The sequence below is a fragment of the Podarcis liolepis genome (genome assembly GCF_965112155.1).
Source record: "Podarcis liolepis genome assembly, chromosome: 6".
NCBI lineage: Eukaryota > Metazoa > Chordata > Lepidosauria > Squamata > Lacertidae > Podarcis > Podarcis liolepis.
Window position 1 is genome coordinate 95,461,992 of NC_139559.1, and position 18,991 is coordinate 95,480,982.

Consider the following 18,991-nt stretch of genomic DNA (forward strand, 5'->3'; position numbering starts at 1 on the left):
TTCAATAAAGACTTTTACTTAATGATCGCTGGCTAGCGTGATCCTCTGTGAGCTAGGATCTTCAAGCAGCTCTGACAGCATCAATTCTTCGGCGATCAGCCTTCTTTATGGTCCAGCTCTCACTTCCATACATCACTACTGGGGAAACCATAGCTTTAACTATATGGACCTTTGTCGGCAAGGTGATGTCTCTGCTTTTTAAGATGCTGCCTAGGTTTGTCATCGCTTTTCTCCCAAGAAGCAGGCGTCTTAATTTCGTGACTGCTGTCACCATCTGCAGTGATCATGGAACCCAAGAAAGTAAAATCTCTCACCGCCTCCATTTCTCCCCCTTCTATTTGCCAGGAGGTTTGAGCCATCATACAACTGTAATTTTAAGAAATGTTGGACACAAAAAAGATGCCCGTGCACAGATGTTTGATACAATATTTTTCTTGCATGCAAAAACCCTTCACGACAATTGAGCTGTTTTTCACAAGAGCATTCAATTTACGCCATATGTGAACAACTACTTCATTATCATTTCTGAGAAGCATGTCATGTTGGGGGGATGCAAAGATGTCAGATGTCTCTGAGCAACTACAAAATATATTACGCCTACATATGGCATGGGGCCACAATACAGTAGAGCAAATTCTCTGAAAAGTGTAGCCTGGGCAAAGTGAGGAAAGTGAGTGCAACTGCATGTTGCAGCGGTTGGACTTCTACCAGGAAACTGAAAGGACTGCTGTCATCAGACTGGGAAGGAAGATATCCCTGATTTTCATGTTTGAGGAAGTTAACATACAGTATTCTCTAAGACTCACAAACATTGTGTTGGGCCATAAGAAAAAAAGTACCTTCCATACCATAGCCAGGCAAAATCTTTATAAAGACCAACCAAAATGTCATTTAGAAAGTGAAATATACTCAGAGTCGCAAAGTGATTTCATGCTCTTTATTCAGCTCATAGTGTTGAGGAGGAATGAATGAAAGTCCCCTCACAGTATCTGCTTTATATACATTATTTACACAATGGGCTGCACATGATTGGCTAATTCCGGAATTCTACTGTAAGCCAATCAAGTTGTGGATTCACTTCTATCTGGAGCAGGATTGGGTGGTTCCTGCCAACCAATCATACTGCTGCATTGTTCTAGGACCAATCAGACTGCTGCATTCTGAATCCTATTGTTCTAGGACCAATCAGACTGCTGCAGTTTGGATCCTATTCAACTCAGTACATAACAGAAAGTGAGCAAGAGCTCTCCAGGCAGGAAGTGTGTTGTGTGGCTTGTGTCATGACAGAGACAAAGTTCCTAGATGGCACTAGACCTAGGTGTGCATGGGTGGAATCAAGAATTTCCTGTAACTCTTCTGTTTTGTTTGAGAGACAATGACAGCTCTGATGTGTCCTAAGCCTTCCATGGCAGTGAGCATCAGACAAGCAGCAACATGATAGCATGTAATAAGAGCTTTCTTGTGTTTATAAGATGCTGCAGTGTTGATGGATTGTGTCTGTATCCACAGGAACCGCTAGAAGATTAAGTTTATTATTTGAAAAACACATTCAAGCCTTAGTTTGGTGCATTTGTGGCCCCAGCTAGTCTGGGACAAGTAATTAACATCAGGATTTACACACTGCCTCTTGGGACACACACAGCTCTACTAATTTCACATGTCTTTAGCAGACATATTACTCGCACTTTTGCACAAGACACAACTAGGAATAGGTGGATAATTCCTGCATTACCTTGCCAAAAGGTGCTAACCAAAGAGGAGCTCAGCTATATATTTCTCTTCAGTAAGGATGGAAGGACCTGTCCCTCGTGGTTCACTCCTCTTGTCATTTTCCAATCCTCATTTATGGGACCGTCTCTCCTGGTATGCCCCGCAGAGGACCTTAAGGTCCATGAATAACCACAATTTAGAGGTCCCGGGCCCTGAGAAAGTCAGACTATCCTCCACCAGGGCCAGGGCCTTTTCAGTGACGGCTCCGACCTGGTGGAATGCTCTGTCCCATGAGACTAGGGCCCTTCAGGATTTAACCTCCTTTCGTCGGGCCTGTAAGACAGAGCTATTCCGCCTGGCCTTTTATTTCCCTTCTCTTCCCTCCCTCTCCCCTTTTATGAAGATCACCTGCTCTGAGACCCCACAGCTAATTCTCCCCTGGCCTCCACGCTGGCCCAAGTAGGACTAATTCAGCCAGCTAGCTCTGGGGATTATCTAATGCTTATTAGATGGATTTCCCCTAAATTGATTTCTGAACTTTGAATTTTATTGTTATTCATGTTTTTATACTGTATTTTATGCTGCTTTTACAATTAAGTGTTTTAAATTTGTTGTTAGCCACCCTGAGCCCAGTTTTTGAACTGGGAAGGGCGATGTATAAATAAAAAATTATTATTATTATTATTATTATTATTATTATTATTATTATTACTACAGTGGTACCTCAGGTTAAGGACTTAATTCATTCCAGAGGTCCGTACTTAACCTGAAACTATTCTTAACCTGAAGCACCACTTTAGCTAATGGGGCCTCCTGCTGCTGCCGCGCCGCCAGAGCACAATTTCTGTTCTCATCCTGAAGCAAAGTTAACCTGAAGCACTATTTCTGGGTTAGCGGAGTCTGTAACCTGAAGCGTATGTAACCTGAAGCGTATGTAACCCGAGGTACCACTGTATTTCAGTTCTCTGCATTTCTGCAGCGAAAATTCATCAGGAGTTTAGTGTGAATTCAGTTTGCCGGAGCCTGTTTTTACACGCAGGGGAATTCCCTAACTCACTGAGGGTTTGAGACCCATAGGCTACCCTCACCTGCTTTAGCTGGCCAGTCGGTGTATTGTTTGGGGAAGTGCAGATTTGATAGATAAGGCTTCAAATGCCAGCTGAATGGATTTCTCCTGCATGCCTACTCTTCAGTTTATTAATCTCCCAGGTGTGTTGAGACAGAAGTCTAGCTTCTGTGAGAGGTCAAAGGACCAGACGCAGAGGTGGACAGGGCTTCTGTTGTTGACTTCAGACCCTCAGACCGAGAAGCTGCCGCATGGTCTTAGCTTTCTACTTAGTCCTTAAGTGAGATTATTATTGTTCTCCCTTGTGGCAGGGGAGGGAAAACAGATGTCGACATTGAATACGGCCCTTCAGGCCTCTGCCAGCATGTAACTCTTAGTTTCTAGTATTACTTTTAGCAAGTGGCTTGCCAGTCTTTAAGCCTCAAGTACAGCTGCCCAAATTCTCCGGTTGATGTAGGAATCTATATTCAAGAATGGGCAGAACTTGCAAACCTGTGAACTTGCAAATCAAGTTGTTTTCCTTTTAAACAACAACTTTAAATTAGATTTGCCCTCTGTGGCTGCAACAGCACTTTGTCACTGAAGCGGTCACACTTCCACAGTGATACTTTTGGGGCCAAATCTAATTTGTCGCTGGAAGATTCAGCCCTCCAGTTCTTGGCTCAGATGGCTGTTTTAAAATATTGGATAAATTAATGGAGCAAAACTATTCATGAACTGATAATCATGCTTATCAATTATTATTAGCCATAACAGCGAAATGGAACCTCTTTACACAGAGGCAGTATACTGTATCTCTATAACCAGATGCTGGAGAGAGACAATAGGCAAGAGACATTCTTGCCTTTTTATGAGCTTCCTCAAGGCATCTCTCTGGCTGGTGTTGCAAACAGAATGCTGTACTGGTGGGATTTTCATTCGATCAATGAGGCAGTTCTTTAAGAACTTGCAAATCCTGCATCCTCATTCTTTTATTCTTTGTTGAGAGGTGCTATATGAAATAACTACTTCTTCCGTAAAGTGCAGAACAGAGGATTATTTGCAAACTGGGGGAAATTATATGTGGATGGAATGGGAACAAAGCAGTCACAACAGAAAAGGGGGGGAATGTATGTACTTGTAGATTTGAACAAATTGCAGTAGTTTTTTGTTTTAATGAGAACATTTAATAGTGTATTGGGCCAACTTTTGCTAAGGGATTGCACCTTATTAAGGCTCTTACCTTCTGTGTACACGTAGCAGTAAGTAGGACTTATGTGTGCACATGTAATGGGACTTTTCTCCCACACCTGCCATAAGGAAACCTAAAATATCAGGTTAGGGAAATGATTTATTGCAAAAAGGAACTGCGAGAAAGTGGTGGCACACCTGGGATAATCTGGTTTTTAGTCTGTGCCAAACATCAAGTGTTCTACTGATTTTTATCCCCAAAGAACACTTTGTTTGTGCTTGTTCTTGAAACCACAATAAATTAACTAGTGGAATTTTAACTTCATCGTGTTCCAAGCTACCGTATTTTTTGCCCTATAGGACGCACTTTTTCCCCTCCAAAAATGAAGGGGAAATGTATGTGCGTCCTATGGGGCGAATGCAGGCTTTCCCGGGCTTCCTGCAGCTCTGCGCCACCCTCCGGATCCCGGCGCAAAGCCGCGCGGGGCTCCGGAGGGTGGCGCGGAGCTGCCTGGGCTCCAGAGCTTCCTGCAGCTCTGCGCCACCTTCCCGATCCCGGCGCGAAACCACGCGGGGCTCCAGAGGGTGGTGCGGAGCTGCCTGCGCTCCAGGGCTTCCTGCAGCTCTGCGCCACCTTCCCGATCCCGGCGTGAAACCGCACGGGGCTCCAGAGGGTGGTGCGGAGCTGCCTGCGCTCCAGGGCTTCCTGCAGCTCTGCGCCACCCTCTGGATCCTGGCGCGAAGCCACGTGGGGCTCCGGAGGGTAGTGCAGAGCTGCCTGCATTCCGAAGCCTGGTGCGCGCTGAAGAGCGCCCCCGGGCTTTGTGCACCTCTCCGCAAGCCTGGGGAGACCGGCGCGGCTCCCTAGGCTTACAGATAGCAGGCTGTTTTGGGGGCTGGGGTCGGGGGAAGCTCGGGCTCCCCCCGTGCCTGCCCCGTGCCTGGGGAGGGGAAAAAAATTCTTTATTCCCCCCCCAAAAATTAGGTGCATCCTATGGGGCGGTGCGTCCTATGGGGCGAAAAATACGGTAATTGTTTTGTCAGTAAGAACCAATTTCCATTACTGCTACTTTTGAAGGGTAAGAATATAGATGAGACATCTTGCAACTCCCTCTTATCAGTGTAATTTAGACTTGAACACTGCAATAAATTAATTAAATGTGAATTTCACTGTGAATGTTTTTCAACATACCTTAGAGCTTACTGAGAAAAAACCCCAAGAAGTATATATTTTATTAGAGACAAACAAAATATCCATAAATATTCAAAATTTGGGGCGACTTTCCCACTGCATACTGTATATCAGATGCTGTTAGATTTTTAAAATGTTGTTTTATATATTGACCAAATATTAAAGGCAGTTTTGTTGGCCCATAAGAAAAAATTCCAAAATCCATATTAGGGCAATACCTCTATGTGTTACACTATCGGTTTTTACACTGCTTTCTGGTCAGAAAGTCCTAGATTCTTTTAAAGCTTACAGGAGTTATTAAATGATAAGGCCATTAATGCCAAACAGATTCCCCACCATTGCCGATCTTCTCTCCTGAAGCCCAATTCTCCGTGTTGAAGGCCAATAGGGCCCCACAGGAATGCATTTATTTTAACGCATTTCTGTACCACCATTCATTAAACTATATCCCAGGATGGTTCACGCTGCCTAGGTCTAGGGTGAGGAAGTGGACCTGGTGGGAGGGCCTTTGTTGACAGATGTGCAGGGTCCATAATGATGAAGACCCCCTAAGATCACTCACGGTTGCCAGATTCTTGATCAGCGTCCTATCCCTAAAGAAGAAAAACGGACTCCTGTGCGGCTCGGATAACCCTTTTAAACCATGGTATATGTTTTAGGATGTAACTAGGTGATATCACCACTGATGTCTTTTATTAATTTATGAGCAGAGGGCGATGTTTATGTTGTAAATTTATTGTAATGTATGTTGTTGGTCTTTTGCTTATTTTGCTTTGGTTCTTGTCTGTTTTTGTAAGTTTTTAGCTGTTTTAAATTTGGAGGTTTAAGTATATATATGTTGGTGGGAAACTGTCGTGTGACGGGCCAATGGCCGTAATAAATATCAATGCAATGAATGCAGGGTCCATCACGTGGCATCATATGACGGCAGATGATTTGACGCTCTTCCTGCAGGAGCAGGCACAGATTGAGCTCCAATCTCAGCACGGCAGTCTCACAGGGCTCAGATGGGTCTCTGCTCTTTAAAAGGCAGCAAGCACTATTGCTTCATATGCAGTTCATCAACAGCAGCTGTATGTGACAGCCTGAACAAATCTCCTTTTACTCCTGGAACGGAACTGCATAGTGGATAGGAAACCTTGTGCAATCCCTGTTCGTTTCCATGAGACTTATGCAGAAGTGAGTAAGGGCCATATCAGGCTGCCTTCAATCTGCTGTCCTTAATGCCCCCCCCATCACATGCCTGAGGCAGCCACCTCACCTTGCCTCATCAGCTCTGAAAGAGTCGGCAGGCCCATGATCCGACAATTTCTTGCCCCTGCCTCTTTGGTTGATGAGATTTTCATTTTTCCCCCTCTACCAAGAAGAAGATAAAGGGAAGAGACGGAAGTTTTCCTAATATCCCTGCTGGGACTGTTTCACTGTACAGTGGTACCTCGGGTTACATACACTTCAGGTTACATACGCTTCAGGTTACACACTCCGCTAACCCAGAACTAGTGCTTCAGGATGAGAACAGAAATCGTGCTCCGGCGTCGCGGTGGCATCAGGAGGCCCCATTAGCTAAAGTGGTGCTTCAGGTTAAGAACAGTTTCAGGTTAAGAAAACACCTCCAGAATGAATTAAGCACTTAACCTGAGGTACCACTGTATTCTATGTTGGCATTTGTATCTGCATTGTTGTGGGTCATGTTTTCCTGGGTTCAGGTTGCAGCCTGCTGCTGTTGACAGATAACAACTGCGTCGCTTCGCCACACTGAATCATTTAATGGATGCCAGCTCATCACAGGCTCTGGTCTCTAGAGCATCTGTCCAACCTGCTTCCTTGTCATAGGCCTCTCCCTTGCTTTAAATCATGAGTGGCCCGTTGCCTCATAGGGCTGGGTGGGGAGGGGAGTTGCTGGAAGAGCAAGCTTCATTCAGAATGAAGACGTCTTGAAGGATAATGTCTGCTGGAATCCAATTGCGCTAAAAATGAATGGACCAGAAGATGCTGGGGCTATAAAAGAAAACAGAGAAGCCTTTTGTTTGCATCTAAGCCATTTAAGAAGACTCTGTGGAAGCATGACTGCATGAATGCTAATGGTACACTTAAGAAGTGTTTTTATTGCAGAATCTGCCTTTCCTCGAAGCTCTTAAATCTTTGATGCTGCAGAGCATAACTGGGGCAGTAAATGAAGAATCATAGCATGGAATTTTTAAAAAGCCGGCATAACAACAACAATAGCTCCAGTCATGCTCATGATTAAGCTTTAAATGCAGTTTATGACTGTTTTGGATTCTGGCATTCCAAATAGGGGAATGGATGCAGAAAGTAAGAAAGGTTTTTCTCTATAATGCAGCAAAATGTTTTCCCCCCTGTGGATTTTTTCTTTCCTTGTGCAACCATGCTCATGCCCTTGAATATATCACATTTGCTACTTTTAAAAGCTCTTATAGTGTTCACCTTGCTATCGCTCTCCAGTTGGTGTGCACACACTCACTGGATTCCAGCCTTTGGTTCATAAGAGCTAGTATAACATCACAGCTGAACGACTGAAGTCTTTGGGCAGTCTTTGATTTGAATGCTGTTATGGATGGTGTCCCTCCACTCCAGTGCCAACCCAGCAGAGTAGCTCACTAGCAGCGGATGACGCGTCCTACTCTCTCTTCTTGCTATCTGCCCCTCTGTCACCTAGGGCAAGGTGTGCAGGATTCCCACTGCTTTACGGTGTTCTACTTGGGAGTAGGGGGACAGCCAGCCAAACTCCATGTCTCCTGCCTGGCAGCTTCCACCCATCACCCCTTTTTGACCTCCAGGGCACTTTAAACCAGCGCAGTTCAACCAACAGGAGAGGACGAACAGCCCATTCAGAAATCAGTCCAGCCGGAGAAGCCTAATTAAGCCGTTTATTTAAGTGGAGTGGTATTAATGAGTAGTAAACAACTGAGCCGGAATATTAGCCAGTGTAACCCTATGCTAGAAAATATAGCAGCAAAACTTCCTCTTAAGGTCACTTCTGACCCTGTAGTCTCTGGCATTGGTTGCACGACAAGGGATTAAAGATAAAGGGTTGTTGGCAACATTCTGTTTTTAAGGGCTCTTGACCTGGGTGGGCACTGATTGACAGGTCACTCTGAGCAGCCAAACACAAGGGTTGCACATAGCCCAGAAAGTGGGCATAACACTTTTGCGGGACTAGAGGAGGAAGAAACCCGAGTGACAGTGACGAGGAGATGGGAGACTACCAGAGCCATAGGAGCCATTCCTAGAGGCCAAGGTCCCAAACAGCCTCGGCCCAGCATACCTGAAGGAGCGTCTCCACCCCCACCGAAACAAAATAAAAAAACTCCTTCCAGTAGCACCTTAGAGACCAACTAAGTTTGTTATTGGTATGAGTTTTCATGTGCATGCACGCTTCTTCAAATATGGCAGACCAACATGGCTACCTACCTCCACCCCCATTGTTCAGCCTGGACACTGAGGTCCATCTCTGAGGGCCTTCTCGCAGTTCCCTCACTGCGAGAAGTAAGGTTACAGGGAATCAGGCAGAGGGCCTTCTTGGTAGTGGCACCTGCCCTGTGGAACGCTCTCCCATCAAATATCAAGGAAATAAACAACTATCTGACTTTTAGAAGACATCTGAAGGCAGCCCTGTTTAGGGAAGTTTTTAATGTTTGAAGTTTTATTATGTTTTTAATGTTCTGTTGAAAGCCGCTCAGAGTGGCTGGGGAAACCCAGCCAGATGGGCGGAGTAGAAATAATAAATTATTATTATTACTATTACTATTATCAGGTTCCTTTGCCCCACCCAAATGAAATATTTGAGGGGGCTGCCCCTCCACAAAGCTGATGGACATTGCCATTCAAACGGTGTGCATGTGCCACAACTTGTGATCGATTATGAAGGGCGGGGCTTACTTGCCCCCAGTACTTCTTTAAATAGAAAAATAGTTGGCCATCCTCTTTATGAAGTTGTTACAGTAAGTGCTTCTGACAACAAGAAAGAGGTGCCAGTAATGCATACCCGTGATTATCCCCTGAAAAAAGCACACTGCCTGCCGCCCCCCCCCCATATTTTATTCATGTTGGCACCTCTGATCAGAGCATTAGATCACAACCTTTCATCAGCTTTTGTGTGAAGTACGTTGTCTAACTTTAGGGAATAGAAGCTAAGTGAACTGGATTCTTATAATAGCTAATTTTTTCCCTATTTGGAGTCCATACAATTGATTGTAGGAGACAGCTGCGACAATTAAAATGCTATGTCCCAAATCCAAATCAGGTTACAAGCACTTGGTTTCATTGCAGCTGAATCAACTGAATGATTTCAGGAAGGGAGGGAGGAAAGTAAACAAACACAGTGGGAGAGTGGAAAGGAAGAGCTCTGAAAAAGTGGCATGGAGTTGATATCATGGACCAATGGACCCAAATGATAATACTATGCCACACACATTGAAGAGCTAAGGGTGAAAGTTCTTGCCAGAGACTGTCTGTCTCTAATTAATTATACCACTCAACCGCAGTTCTGCAACCTGTATAACCTGCAGTTCTGTTGTCTGATGTATCATATTAATTGGGTTTTCATACTGATTTTCAAAATTCTAGCAAGTCATAGCTTACTTTAAATAACTAACCATGACCATGAATTAAAGGAACAGGTGTTTTTCCACAGTAGCTGGTTAATCACTGCTTGAGACTGGAACCGTATATGAGAACAGATGGGAAGGATTTAAGCAAAAGGACAGATGCATTTATATTGAAGAGCTTGGAGGATAAATCTCTAGAATTCTTGTGGCAGACACAATCTTTACTTTGTTTACTTAAAATGGCGATCCATTGCTATGTACAACTGGCAAGAGCGGTTGTCTTTGGAATCTTGCCTTTACAGATAGTTCATAAATCCTATTATACATCATTCTGTTAGTCCATTATGTATACAGCATATGTCTTCAGAGATGCCTGTCTCTGCAACTTTCATTAAAGGATCAACATAATAATGGTAGTTTTCAACATGCAAGTTTGTTTGACAACTATTTTTCTGTGGGGCATTATTCACAAAAGTAACACAAGGCCAATTTGTTATATATTCTGGGCACAAACAGCCCTCATGGGTGTCATGTGAAAATATGTTGGTTAGACATACACTTGATGGCAGTGAACTCATTACTGAGCTGATAGCTGATTCATGCATGTGTATTCATAAGGATGGGGGAGAAATCTGACTCAGTCCACCTTTTAATTCAAGCCTAATTTGCATTCCCCCAAGCCATATGGGAAACTAAACACAACTTTTCTCCGAAATTTGTATTCTCCAAATTTTGCAGTGCAGTTCTCAAACAAAAAGTGTGCAAATATTACACATATATTAGGAGTATGGAGTTGACTTTTGGGGAGCAGAGATGGCTGACTAGTTTTCGGCTGTCCGCGCTTTTTCTGTCAGCAGAAAAAATTATGATAGCCAAGATGAAGATCTTGGTGTCCCATTCCCTCTTTGAAGATAGGGAGATAAGGGATAACCTTACATGACCTGATGGAAGCCATTCACCTGAGACAATAAGTTTTCAGATGCGGAGAGGGGTCTTAGAGAGAGGAACCCCCATTGTACCCAGACACAACACAATAGTTCTCAATGCCCTTCAGGGCATCAGATCAGCAAAAACCTTCCTTATTTTAACTGTTTTTGAGACTGGAAGCAATTACAACTTGGGTGAGCCATCTGCCAATTAATTATTACCCAGAAGGCAATTTGGCTGCTGCCATAATAAGAGGCATTAATTAACAGGCTGAAAAACAAAGCAAAAAGCTTAGCTTAATTACTGGTGATTAAGAAAGTTTACAAATGGATAAGGATGCTCTGGTTTGTCAAATACCTTCATCTTATTTTACTTTTAACTTTCTATCTGTGTGGTGCTAGTTAGAAAAGTGAAACTGAATCCATTGGTGTGAGAACAGAATGCACTGTTTAAAGAGACAGACACAAGTTTTCAAGGCAGTGTTAAGGGGGAGACAAAAAGAACCCAATATGTAAAAGACACTGTTGAACGCCTCACTGATTGTTGGTATAATCTGGCAACTATTGGATGAGCAATTGAAAGAGCTCAGAGCTGAGATGCTAATCTGGGGAAACATTGTGTGCATATGTTGGGAGTAGAATCAGCAGGATTTACTTCCAAGCAAAATGAAACACTGATTTCAGCAGGAGGCAGGCCAGGCTGAAATTTGGCTAAAATGTGCCCAAAGTGAGATGCTTAACTACAATTTCCCCACCTCAGTGAAAATACATCTACATTTGAGATGGCTATGTACATATTTTTGATACAGAATGTGCCAGTTTTTATTTGGCCAATCTTTGTAGTTTCCAAGGTCTTTTTTACCAGGCGTTGAGAAAATTTCCATCCAGTTATAATATTGCATCGCTTTTAGTAAAGGTAAAGGGACCCCTGACCATTAGGTCCAGTCGTGACCGACTCTGGGGTTGTGGTGCTCATCTCGCTTTATTGGCCGAGGGAGCCGGGATACAGCTTCCGGGTCATGTGGCCAGCACGACTAAGCCGCTTCTGGCAAACCAGAGCAGCGCACGGACAAGCCGTTTACCTTCCCGCCGGAGCGATACCTATTTATCTACTTGCAATTTGATGTGCTTTTGAACTGCTAGGTTGGCAGGAGCAGGGACCGAGCAATGGGAGCTCACCCCGTCGCGGGGATTCAAACCGCCGACCTTCTGATCGGCAAGTCCTAGGCTCTGTGGTTTAACCCACAGTGCCACCCGCGTCCCTGCAGTGCTTTTATTAAGTGTTTAAATGTCACAAGACATACAAAACATATGGTAATACAAGGAGAGACTCAAGAAAGGGAAACACCTTAGGTATTTTAAAATTAAAGAGGGGCAACATGAGATAAAATTTTAGCATTCTAATTTGTGTAGGGTACTCAGCCTTCTTGGGCTAAAAGGCAGACTAAATCCAAATGAAAGTAAACACAGACCACTTCTAAATAAACCTGTTTTGAATTGTTACAATTATCCCTCACCTCAATATATTTTTAAAAAGCTGATTATGGCAATATCCTGTATTTTTTTAAAAGCCAAAACACTGGTGGGGCAGTATATTTTCCTAATAGCATGTCATGGATATAATTACTGCTAACAAGTCTGTCCAAAATGCCTGTCATTTTTAAATAAGTAGAATCTACTAAGACATCTGATTAAAACAAGGAAAGTGTTTCAGTCTCATCACACACTATTCTGATTTCTAAATCTTAAAAACAAGAAAAGTATATAGTTCTGTATTTCAGCCTCATTATTTTTAAACTTTATTAAAGGTTCTAGGAAAACACTATTTATGGACTGTACACACACACAAAAAAAATACGATGTAAGTGGAGCCTGCTAATTTTATTAGCACTTCACAAGGGGAGCAGTGAATCATGAGGCACAATTTAAAACAACTTGTTATATTGAGGGTAATGCGAAGTAAATGCAGTTTAGGGTTACAAAAACCCGGACACATTCGGGGCACCCCTCCCTGCCACCAATACTTCCTCGCTCACCCCATTCCCATCTAACCTACCATCCTCCTCCATAGCCCTCCGGGAACATTGGGAGAAGTGGAGCTGCACTCTGGGTGCTGCAAGCCAGGTGCTGCCTTCTGGAAGGCCGGGCCAGCCTTCCAAAGAATGTCATCCCTGGGTGCGCCACCTGCCCGCGACTCCCAAGCCTCCCCCGAGCTGTTGAAATGAAAGAGGAAGGCTGCCGGCAAAGCTGCGCCACACTCCGGCGCCTCTGTGCTGGCGGACTTCCCCCTTCGTTTTGACAGCTTGGGGGAGGCTTGGGAGTCGCGGGCAGGTGGCGCACCCAGGGGTGACATTCTTTGGAAGGCTGGCCCGGCCGAATGTCACCCCTCTCAGCGATGATACTCATTTGCCCACACAACCAGCAAAATGAAAAACGATAATATCTTCTGGGGAGAGCACTTTGAGTTCTCTGGCCTTCCACCTGCCCATAGCATCACCATCCACATCTATAAAGATGTCGAAAAGAAGAAGAAAAAGGACAAGAACAACTATGTGGGTCTGGTCAACATCCCCATAGCTGCCGTGACTGGTCGGCAATTTGTGGAGAAGTGGTATCCCATCAGCACTCCCACGCCCAATAAAGGGAAGACAGGTCCATCCATACGGATAAAATGCCGTTATCAGACAATTACCATCCTCCCCATGGAGCAGTACAAAGAATTTGCTGAATTTGTGACCAACAACTACACAATGTTATGCTCTGTTCTGGAGCCAGTCATCAGTGTCCGGAACAAAGAGGAAATGGCCTGTGCTTTAGTGCACATTCTTCAGAGCACTGGCAGAGCCAAGGTACCCCATCAGCACCCCACCCACACCCAGTAAAGGGAAGACAGGTCCATCCATCCGGACCAAGGCTTGCTTAGCATCCTTCCCACAAGACGGAACTCAGCCTCCTCCTCCTCCTCGTTTCTCTCCTTAAATGCGAGCCCAACATCTGCAGGGAGAAAAGGGAAGCTCAGTTTCAAAGAAAGATGTAAGAAACAAGGCGAAGGGCGAGCTCGCAGCTTAGTTAAGAAAGACCTTGACAAGGTCTGGAACACACACAAAAATTAAAATAAACGGATTTTATACTATAATTATTTATTATTATTATTATTATTATTATTATTATTATTATTATTATTATTATTATTATTTATACCCCGCCCATCTGGCTGGGTTTCCCCAGCCGCTCTGGGTGGCTTCTTACAAAACAGTAAAATACAATAACCTATTAAACATTAAAAGTTTCCCTAAACAGGGCTGCCTTCAGATGTCTTCTAAAAGTCTGGTAGTTGTTCTCTTTGACATCTGGTGGGAGGGCGTTCCACAGGGAGGGCACCACCACCGAAAAGGCCCTCTGCTAGGTTCCTTGTAACTTGGCTTTTCGCAGGGAGGGAACTGCCAGAAGGCCCTTGGAGCTGGACCTCAGTGTCCTGGCAGAACGATGGAGGTGGAGACGCTCCTTCAGATATACAGGACCGAGGCCGTTTAGGGCTTTAAAGGTAGCACCAGCACTTTGAATTGTGCTCAGAAACATACTGGGAGCCAATGTAGGTTTTTCAGGACCGGTGTTATGTGGTCTCGGCGGCCGCTCCCAGTCACCAGTCTAGCTGCCACATTTTGGATTAGTTATAGTTTCTGGGTCACCTTCAAAGGTAGCCCCACGTAGAGCGCATTGCAGTAGTCCAAGCGGGAGATAACCAGAGCATGCACCACTCTGGCGAGACAGTCCGCGGGCAGGTAGGGTCTCAGCCTGCGTACCAGATGGAGCTGATAAATAGCTGCCCTGGACACAGAATTAACCTGTGCCTCCATGGAGAGCTGTGAGTCGAAAATGACTCCCAGGCTGCGCACCTGGTCCTTCAGGGGCACAGTTACCCCATTCAGGACCAGGGAGTCCCCCACACCAACCTGCTCCTTGTCCCCCAAAAACAGTACTTCTGTCTTGTCAGGAGTACAGTAGTACCTCAGGTTACAGACGCTTCAGGTTACAGACTCCGCTAACCCAGAAATAGTACCTCGGGTTAAGAACTTTGCTTCAGGATGAGAACAGAAATCGTGAGGCAGCAGGAGGCCCCATTAGCTAAAGTGGTGCTTCAGGTTAAGAACAGTTTCAGGTTAAGAACGGACCTCCGGAATGAATTAAGTACTTAACCTGAGGTACCACTGTACTTGTCTTTTAGACAAAGGGAGTTTATAAACCCGGACACATTGAGGGCACCCCCATCTCCGCCCCCATCTCACCTTCCTTTCTCCAGTCCTCCTCCTCCTCCGGGAGAAGCGGCGCGGCATCCGAAGGCGGCGTCCGGCCTCCGCTGCTTCTCTCTCTCTCTCTCTCTCCGAGGCCGTTGGCCGCCGCCATTGTGACAGTTAACTCCTCTGCGGTGGGAGGGAGCTCTCTCGCGGCAGCGACCAATCGGAGCCCGCTTTTCCCCTAACGCCGCCGGGCCGCTCGCGCTCACGGCCTCTTAAAGGGGCCGAACAAAAAACGGGCCGGACAAGATCGCGCCTGCGCGCTTCCTTCTCTTCTCCCGCTTTCCCATCCAGCGGAATTCCAGGAGGGAAAGGCGCGCGCGCGCATGCGTCCCTCTCTTGCCCTCCCTACCTTGCGCGGGGGAGCGTGCGCGTGCGTGCGTGCGTGCGCCGGGAGACGCCTCCTCCTCCTCCTCCTCCCCCCTCCCTCCCCTCAGAGGATAAGCGGCCGCCGGTGCTGAATGAGAGCGGCTGAAGCGAGCGGGCTGAGGCGGGCGAGGAAGGGAGGGAGGCGGCGGCGGCGGCGGCTAAGCTCGGGCCGGGCAGCTCGGCTTCCTCGCCGCGTCCCGCGTTCGCTCTGCCCTCGCGTCTCGTCAGCAGGTGAGTCGAGGGCGGCGGAGGCGGCGGCGGCTGGGGCACCGGCGGCGTGTGGGCGAGCAGCGCCTTCCCTCAGCCGGCCCCGGGGGCGCCTCGCCGAGGCCCGCAGGGATGGCCGGGCGGCTGCTGCCGACGCCCACGGCTCCGGCGGCGCCCGCCCTCCTCCTCCTCCTCCTCTCCGTCCCCCTTTCGCCTCCACGCCGGGCGGGGGTCTCCTTCCCGCCGAGCCCGGGAAGTCTTCCTTCCTCGCCGCGCCTCCATTGAACTCCTCCATTGGGCTCCATTCAACTCCCTTTCCTGTGTCGCGCCCCCCCCTCCGGCTCCATTGAACGCCTCTCTGTCACCCACCCACCCATTATTTGCCCACCGAGCGCATGCTCTTCCTGCAACGCCTCGGGGGGCGGGGGGCGGCGAAGAAGAGGAGGGTGGTTGGGGTCTTTGAGGAACTTTCCACGCCTTGCTTGGCATCTTGTCTTTCGTATCTGACTTGACCACATTGCCCACATTGCCAAGTTTATTCGAGCTCTCTCTCCCATCAGCTGCACAGATACAAGTCCAGAGCGAGTGTTGAGTCGCTTACCTTGCACGCCTATCAAGTGAAGCCTGATCAAGCTAAAATGGTCACAGCAAAGCCTAGGGCTTGGGACTCGTTAAACTCCAATTTAGGGTTATACCGACAAATTCTTGGTTCAGTTCTGTGTGCTTTTCTACTCTATGTACCGTCACATTGGGCGGGTTGTTGGCCTTGCTGAGTTTGGCCAAAAATCTAATGCAACCAACAGTCTTCTTTTCTATGTACTGAGGATGCATGTATAAAATAAACACACTTGTGCATTCTACCTACTCACTCACCCACCCGCTTAGGTGCCTTGTCATTCATCTGTTAAACTGGACTCTGGCCTATGAAATCTTAGGCCAGAATGAATTGATTCGCCTTTAAGATGCCAGAGGAATCTCTTATCCGTATTCTGTTGCTCTGCTCTGTTTTGGAGCAGGGTTAGAACTTGCCTTCCCTTAATTTGTGTTTAATTAAAGCATACATGTGCATGCCTGGAGCTTTCTCTATTCTGCATGGACTAGCAGGCTTGCTAGTTCTCCCCTCTCCTTACCATGAGACATTGTCATTCCTATTCCTGAGCTTGAGGTGAGTCACAGCTCTATCGTCCGTGTTAACTATGTAGGAGGTGAGGGGTTTGAATATGTCGTGATAGGAGTGCAGCCTCCATCCAACCCTCCATGGAAAAATTGACCAAGAGAGTATTGCCATGCCTTTCAAAGGCAGAGTAACTAGTGGAATTTAGAAGCCATTCCAATTTCTCTAAGCTATTTGCTGTGCGGTAGCTATTTTTACTAGAGGATAATTTTGAATAAGAAGTGGCGAATGGTCAATCCCTGCTCAGTTGCTGTCTTGTCAGAGTGCACTTGTAGTACATTCGGTGCACTTGCCTTCAAGTGCTCCTTCTGCTTCTATTTTGGCAACTGTGGGGTCTTCATTGTATTACTGAGGGTTGGATCTGTTGAAGGGACCACAAGTTGCTAATACATAAGAGACAGCTGTAGCTGTAGTCTCAGGTAAATAGAAGAGAGAGAACAATTATATATATATTGAACTAGCTTCTGATTGTTTAATAAGTTTTGGAGTTATGTTTTGCAATAGGGAATTCTAAACGAATTTCCCACAGGAGCTTCCTATGACCTTGATTTGGTGCCTTGACACCTTGCTTTTGAAGTGTAGGACACAAAGCACCAGGTGAAAACAATATGCTGCGCTTGATTTGGCACATACCTATCCTGAAGAAATTGCCTCCACTTAATTTTGATTCACCTCGTTTTGCCAAGTAGATTACCAGGTGGAGCCCGGAGCCTTTTTCACTCTGGCTACCAAACAGCTTTTTAGGGCAGTTGTCCTTAACTGGTACTGGAGAGATCCCAAAATACCTCGTAGAACACCTTGCTTCGCCAACAAAAGTATCACCATTTTGTTTTTTCTCTGCATAACTGCACAGTAAAAGAGCAAGAGGGCCTGTTGGAACAGAAGCCATGTTTGGTTCTGCGCTTTTGATGTGTGGGTTGTCTGGTTGGTTATACAGGCAGCACAGCATGAAAATGAGCACTCTCAAAATACAGGGCAACTAACTATTAGTGGGTTTTTGCACACCCAGTTCCCATGAGTATTGCTTTATTATTTTGGTACTTTTAATGGAATTTATATGAAACAATAATGTATTATATGATCCCCCCTCCCCTGGTATTGTATATATATATTCTTTTTCTGTCAGATGCTTGGAGACCTCCGGGTGACAAGCAACTAATAAGTCTAATAAATGAAATGTAGTGGAGCTGAGCAGCTACAGAGAGCAATGGAGATAATGGAGGCTCTTGAGACATTAGCAGTAGTTGTTCTGGAGGCTGAAGATTAGCCCACTAGACCTCTATCTTTCACACAATAAGCAGGATGTGTGAAGTATGGGAGGGCAGTGGCTTCTCCTCAAGCATGTGCTCTTTCATGCACCAGAGTGATAAGCTTGAATTTCCTGAATTTCAGCGCATGTGTCAGGACAGAGTGTCGTTTTTAAAAATATATGCTGTAGTCCTTTCAGTAAAATATTCCCAGAGTGACATTACTTTTAGTGATTGAATACAGAACCATAAAATAATAGTTATTCCATATTAAATAATACAGAATAATGGAATGTGGTTCTGTGTAGGTGCCGTTTATATTTTCTTTTTTCTCACTTGGTGATTGTGTTATTGTGTGTGAATAGCGGTAAGGGTGTAAAAATTCTACCCACAGCAGAGGAAGTGTTTTTAACAGAACTCCTTCTCCCAGTATAGAGTGAGAAATACATTACTGTACTTACAGGATAGAAAGCCAAATTCAGCATGGATGAGAACTGGTGGTGTGTGCTTTCAATGATGTTTATATGTATGTATTGGATGCCTGAGGTGAATGAACAGGTTTGAACATATCACTGTAGGGAAAACTGCATCAATTGAAACTTGCATCAGTGGAACTTGCATCTTTGTGTGGGATTATTGGGGCTTGTGCTTTTGTGACTGGGATCATGAGGTACATGCAAAATATATCTGGGTTTGGATTAAAGTATCCTTATTTGAGAACCTGGTGCAGCTCCCTCCCTCTGTGGGAAAGGCACCAGGAATTGCCAACCACCTGCATACTGGCACAGGTAGACAACAGAACCTTCACTTTCTGTTCAGACTAGTAAGGTAAAGGACCCCTGGACTGTTAAGTCCTGCCAAAGGTGGCTGTGGGGTTGCGGTGCTCATCTCGCTTTCAGACCAAGGGAGCCGGCATTTGTCCGCAGACAGCTTTCTGGGTCATGAAGCAGGTGCACCGGGGTTACAGTTCTGACAACAAAGATAAAAGCATGAATGAGAATGGAAACTGGAGCTCGGCACCAGTTTCAGTGTCATCTTCCACCCCTTCCCATGCTGGGACTAGGAAA

The 18,991-nt window shown here is 45.7% G+C and overlaps 2 protein-coding genes and 1 long non-coding RNA gene across 6 annotated transcripts in view; 1 reads left to right on the forward strand and 2 right to left on the reverse strand.

Annotated features, from left to right (window-relative positions):
• LOC310708620 (uncharacterized protein) overlaps positions 1 to 15,121 on the reverse strand; it is a 33,122-nt gene extending 18,001 nt beyond the window's left edge. For 2 of the 3 annotated variants that reach the window (XM_083507251.1, XM_083507250.1), the window contains exon 1: positions 14,919 to 15,121. In XM_083507251.1, coding sequence (XP_083363377.1) covers positions 14,919 to 15,036 — 118 coding nt within the window. In that variant the 5' untranslated portion in view covers positions 15,037 to 15,121. Of the gene's footprint in view, positions 1 to 169; positions 846 to 14,918 lie in introns of those variants that run through there. The other variant, XM_083507249.1, reaches the window with a different exon arrangement.
• Positions 1,235 to 11,730, reverse strand: LOC310708673. The gene is made up of 3 exons (XR_014527146.1): positions 11,154 to 11,730; positions 1,733 to 2,675; positions 1,235 to 1,515 (listed from the first exon to the last, which is right to left on the reverse strand). It is a non-coding gene; the product is annotated as an uncharacterized lncRNA (long non-coding RNA).
• Positions 15,122 to 15,303: 182 nt separating the features above from the next.
• The window catches only part of RALGPS2 (Ral GEF with PH domain and SH3 binding motif 2), a 106,485-nt gene continuing 102,797 nt past the window's right edge, over positions 15,304 to 18,991 (forward strand). For both annotated transcript variants that reach the window (XM_083507147.1, XM_083507148.1), the window contains exon 1: positions 15,304 to 15,527. The gene's annotated coding sequence lies outside the window, so the exon portion shown is untranslated. The remainder of the gene's footprint in view (positions 15,528 to 18,991) is intronic.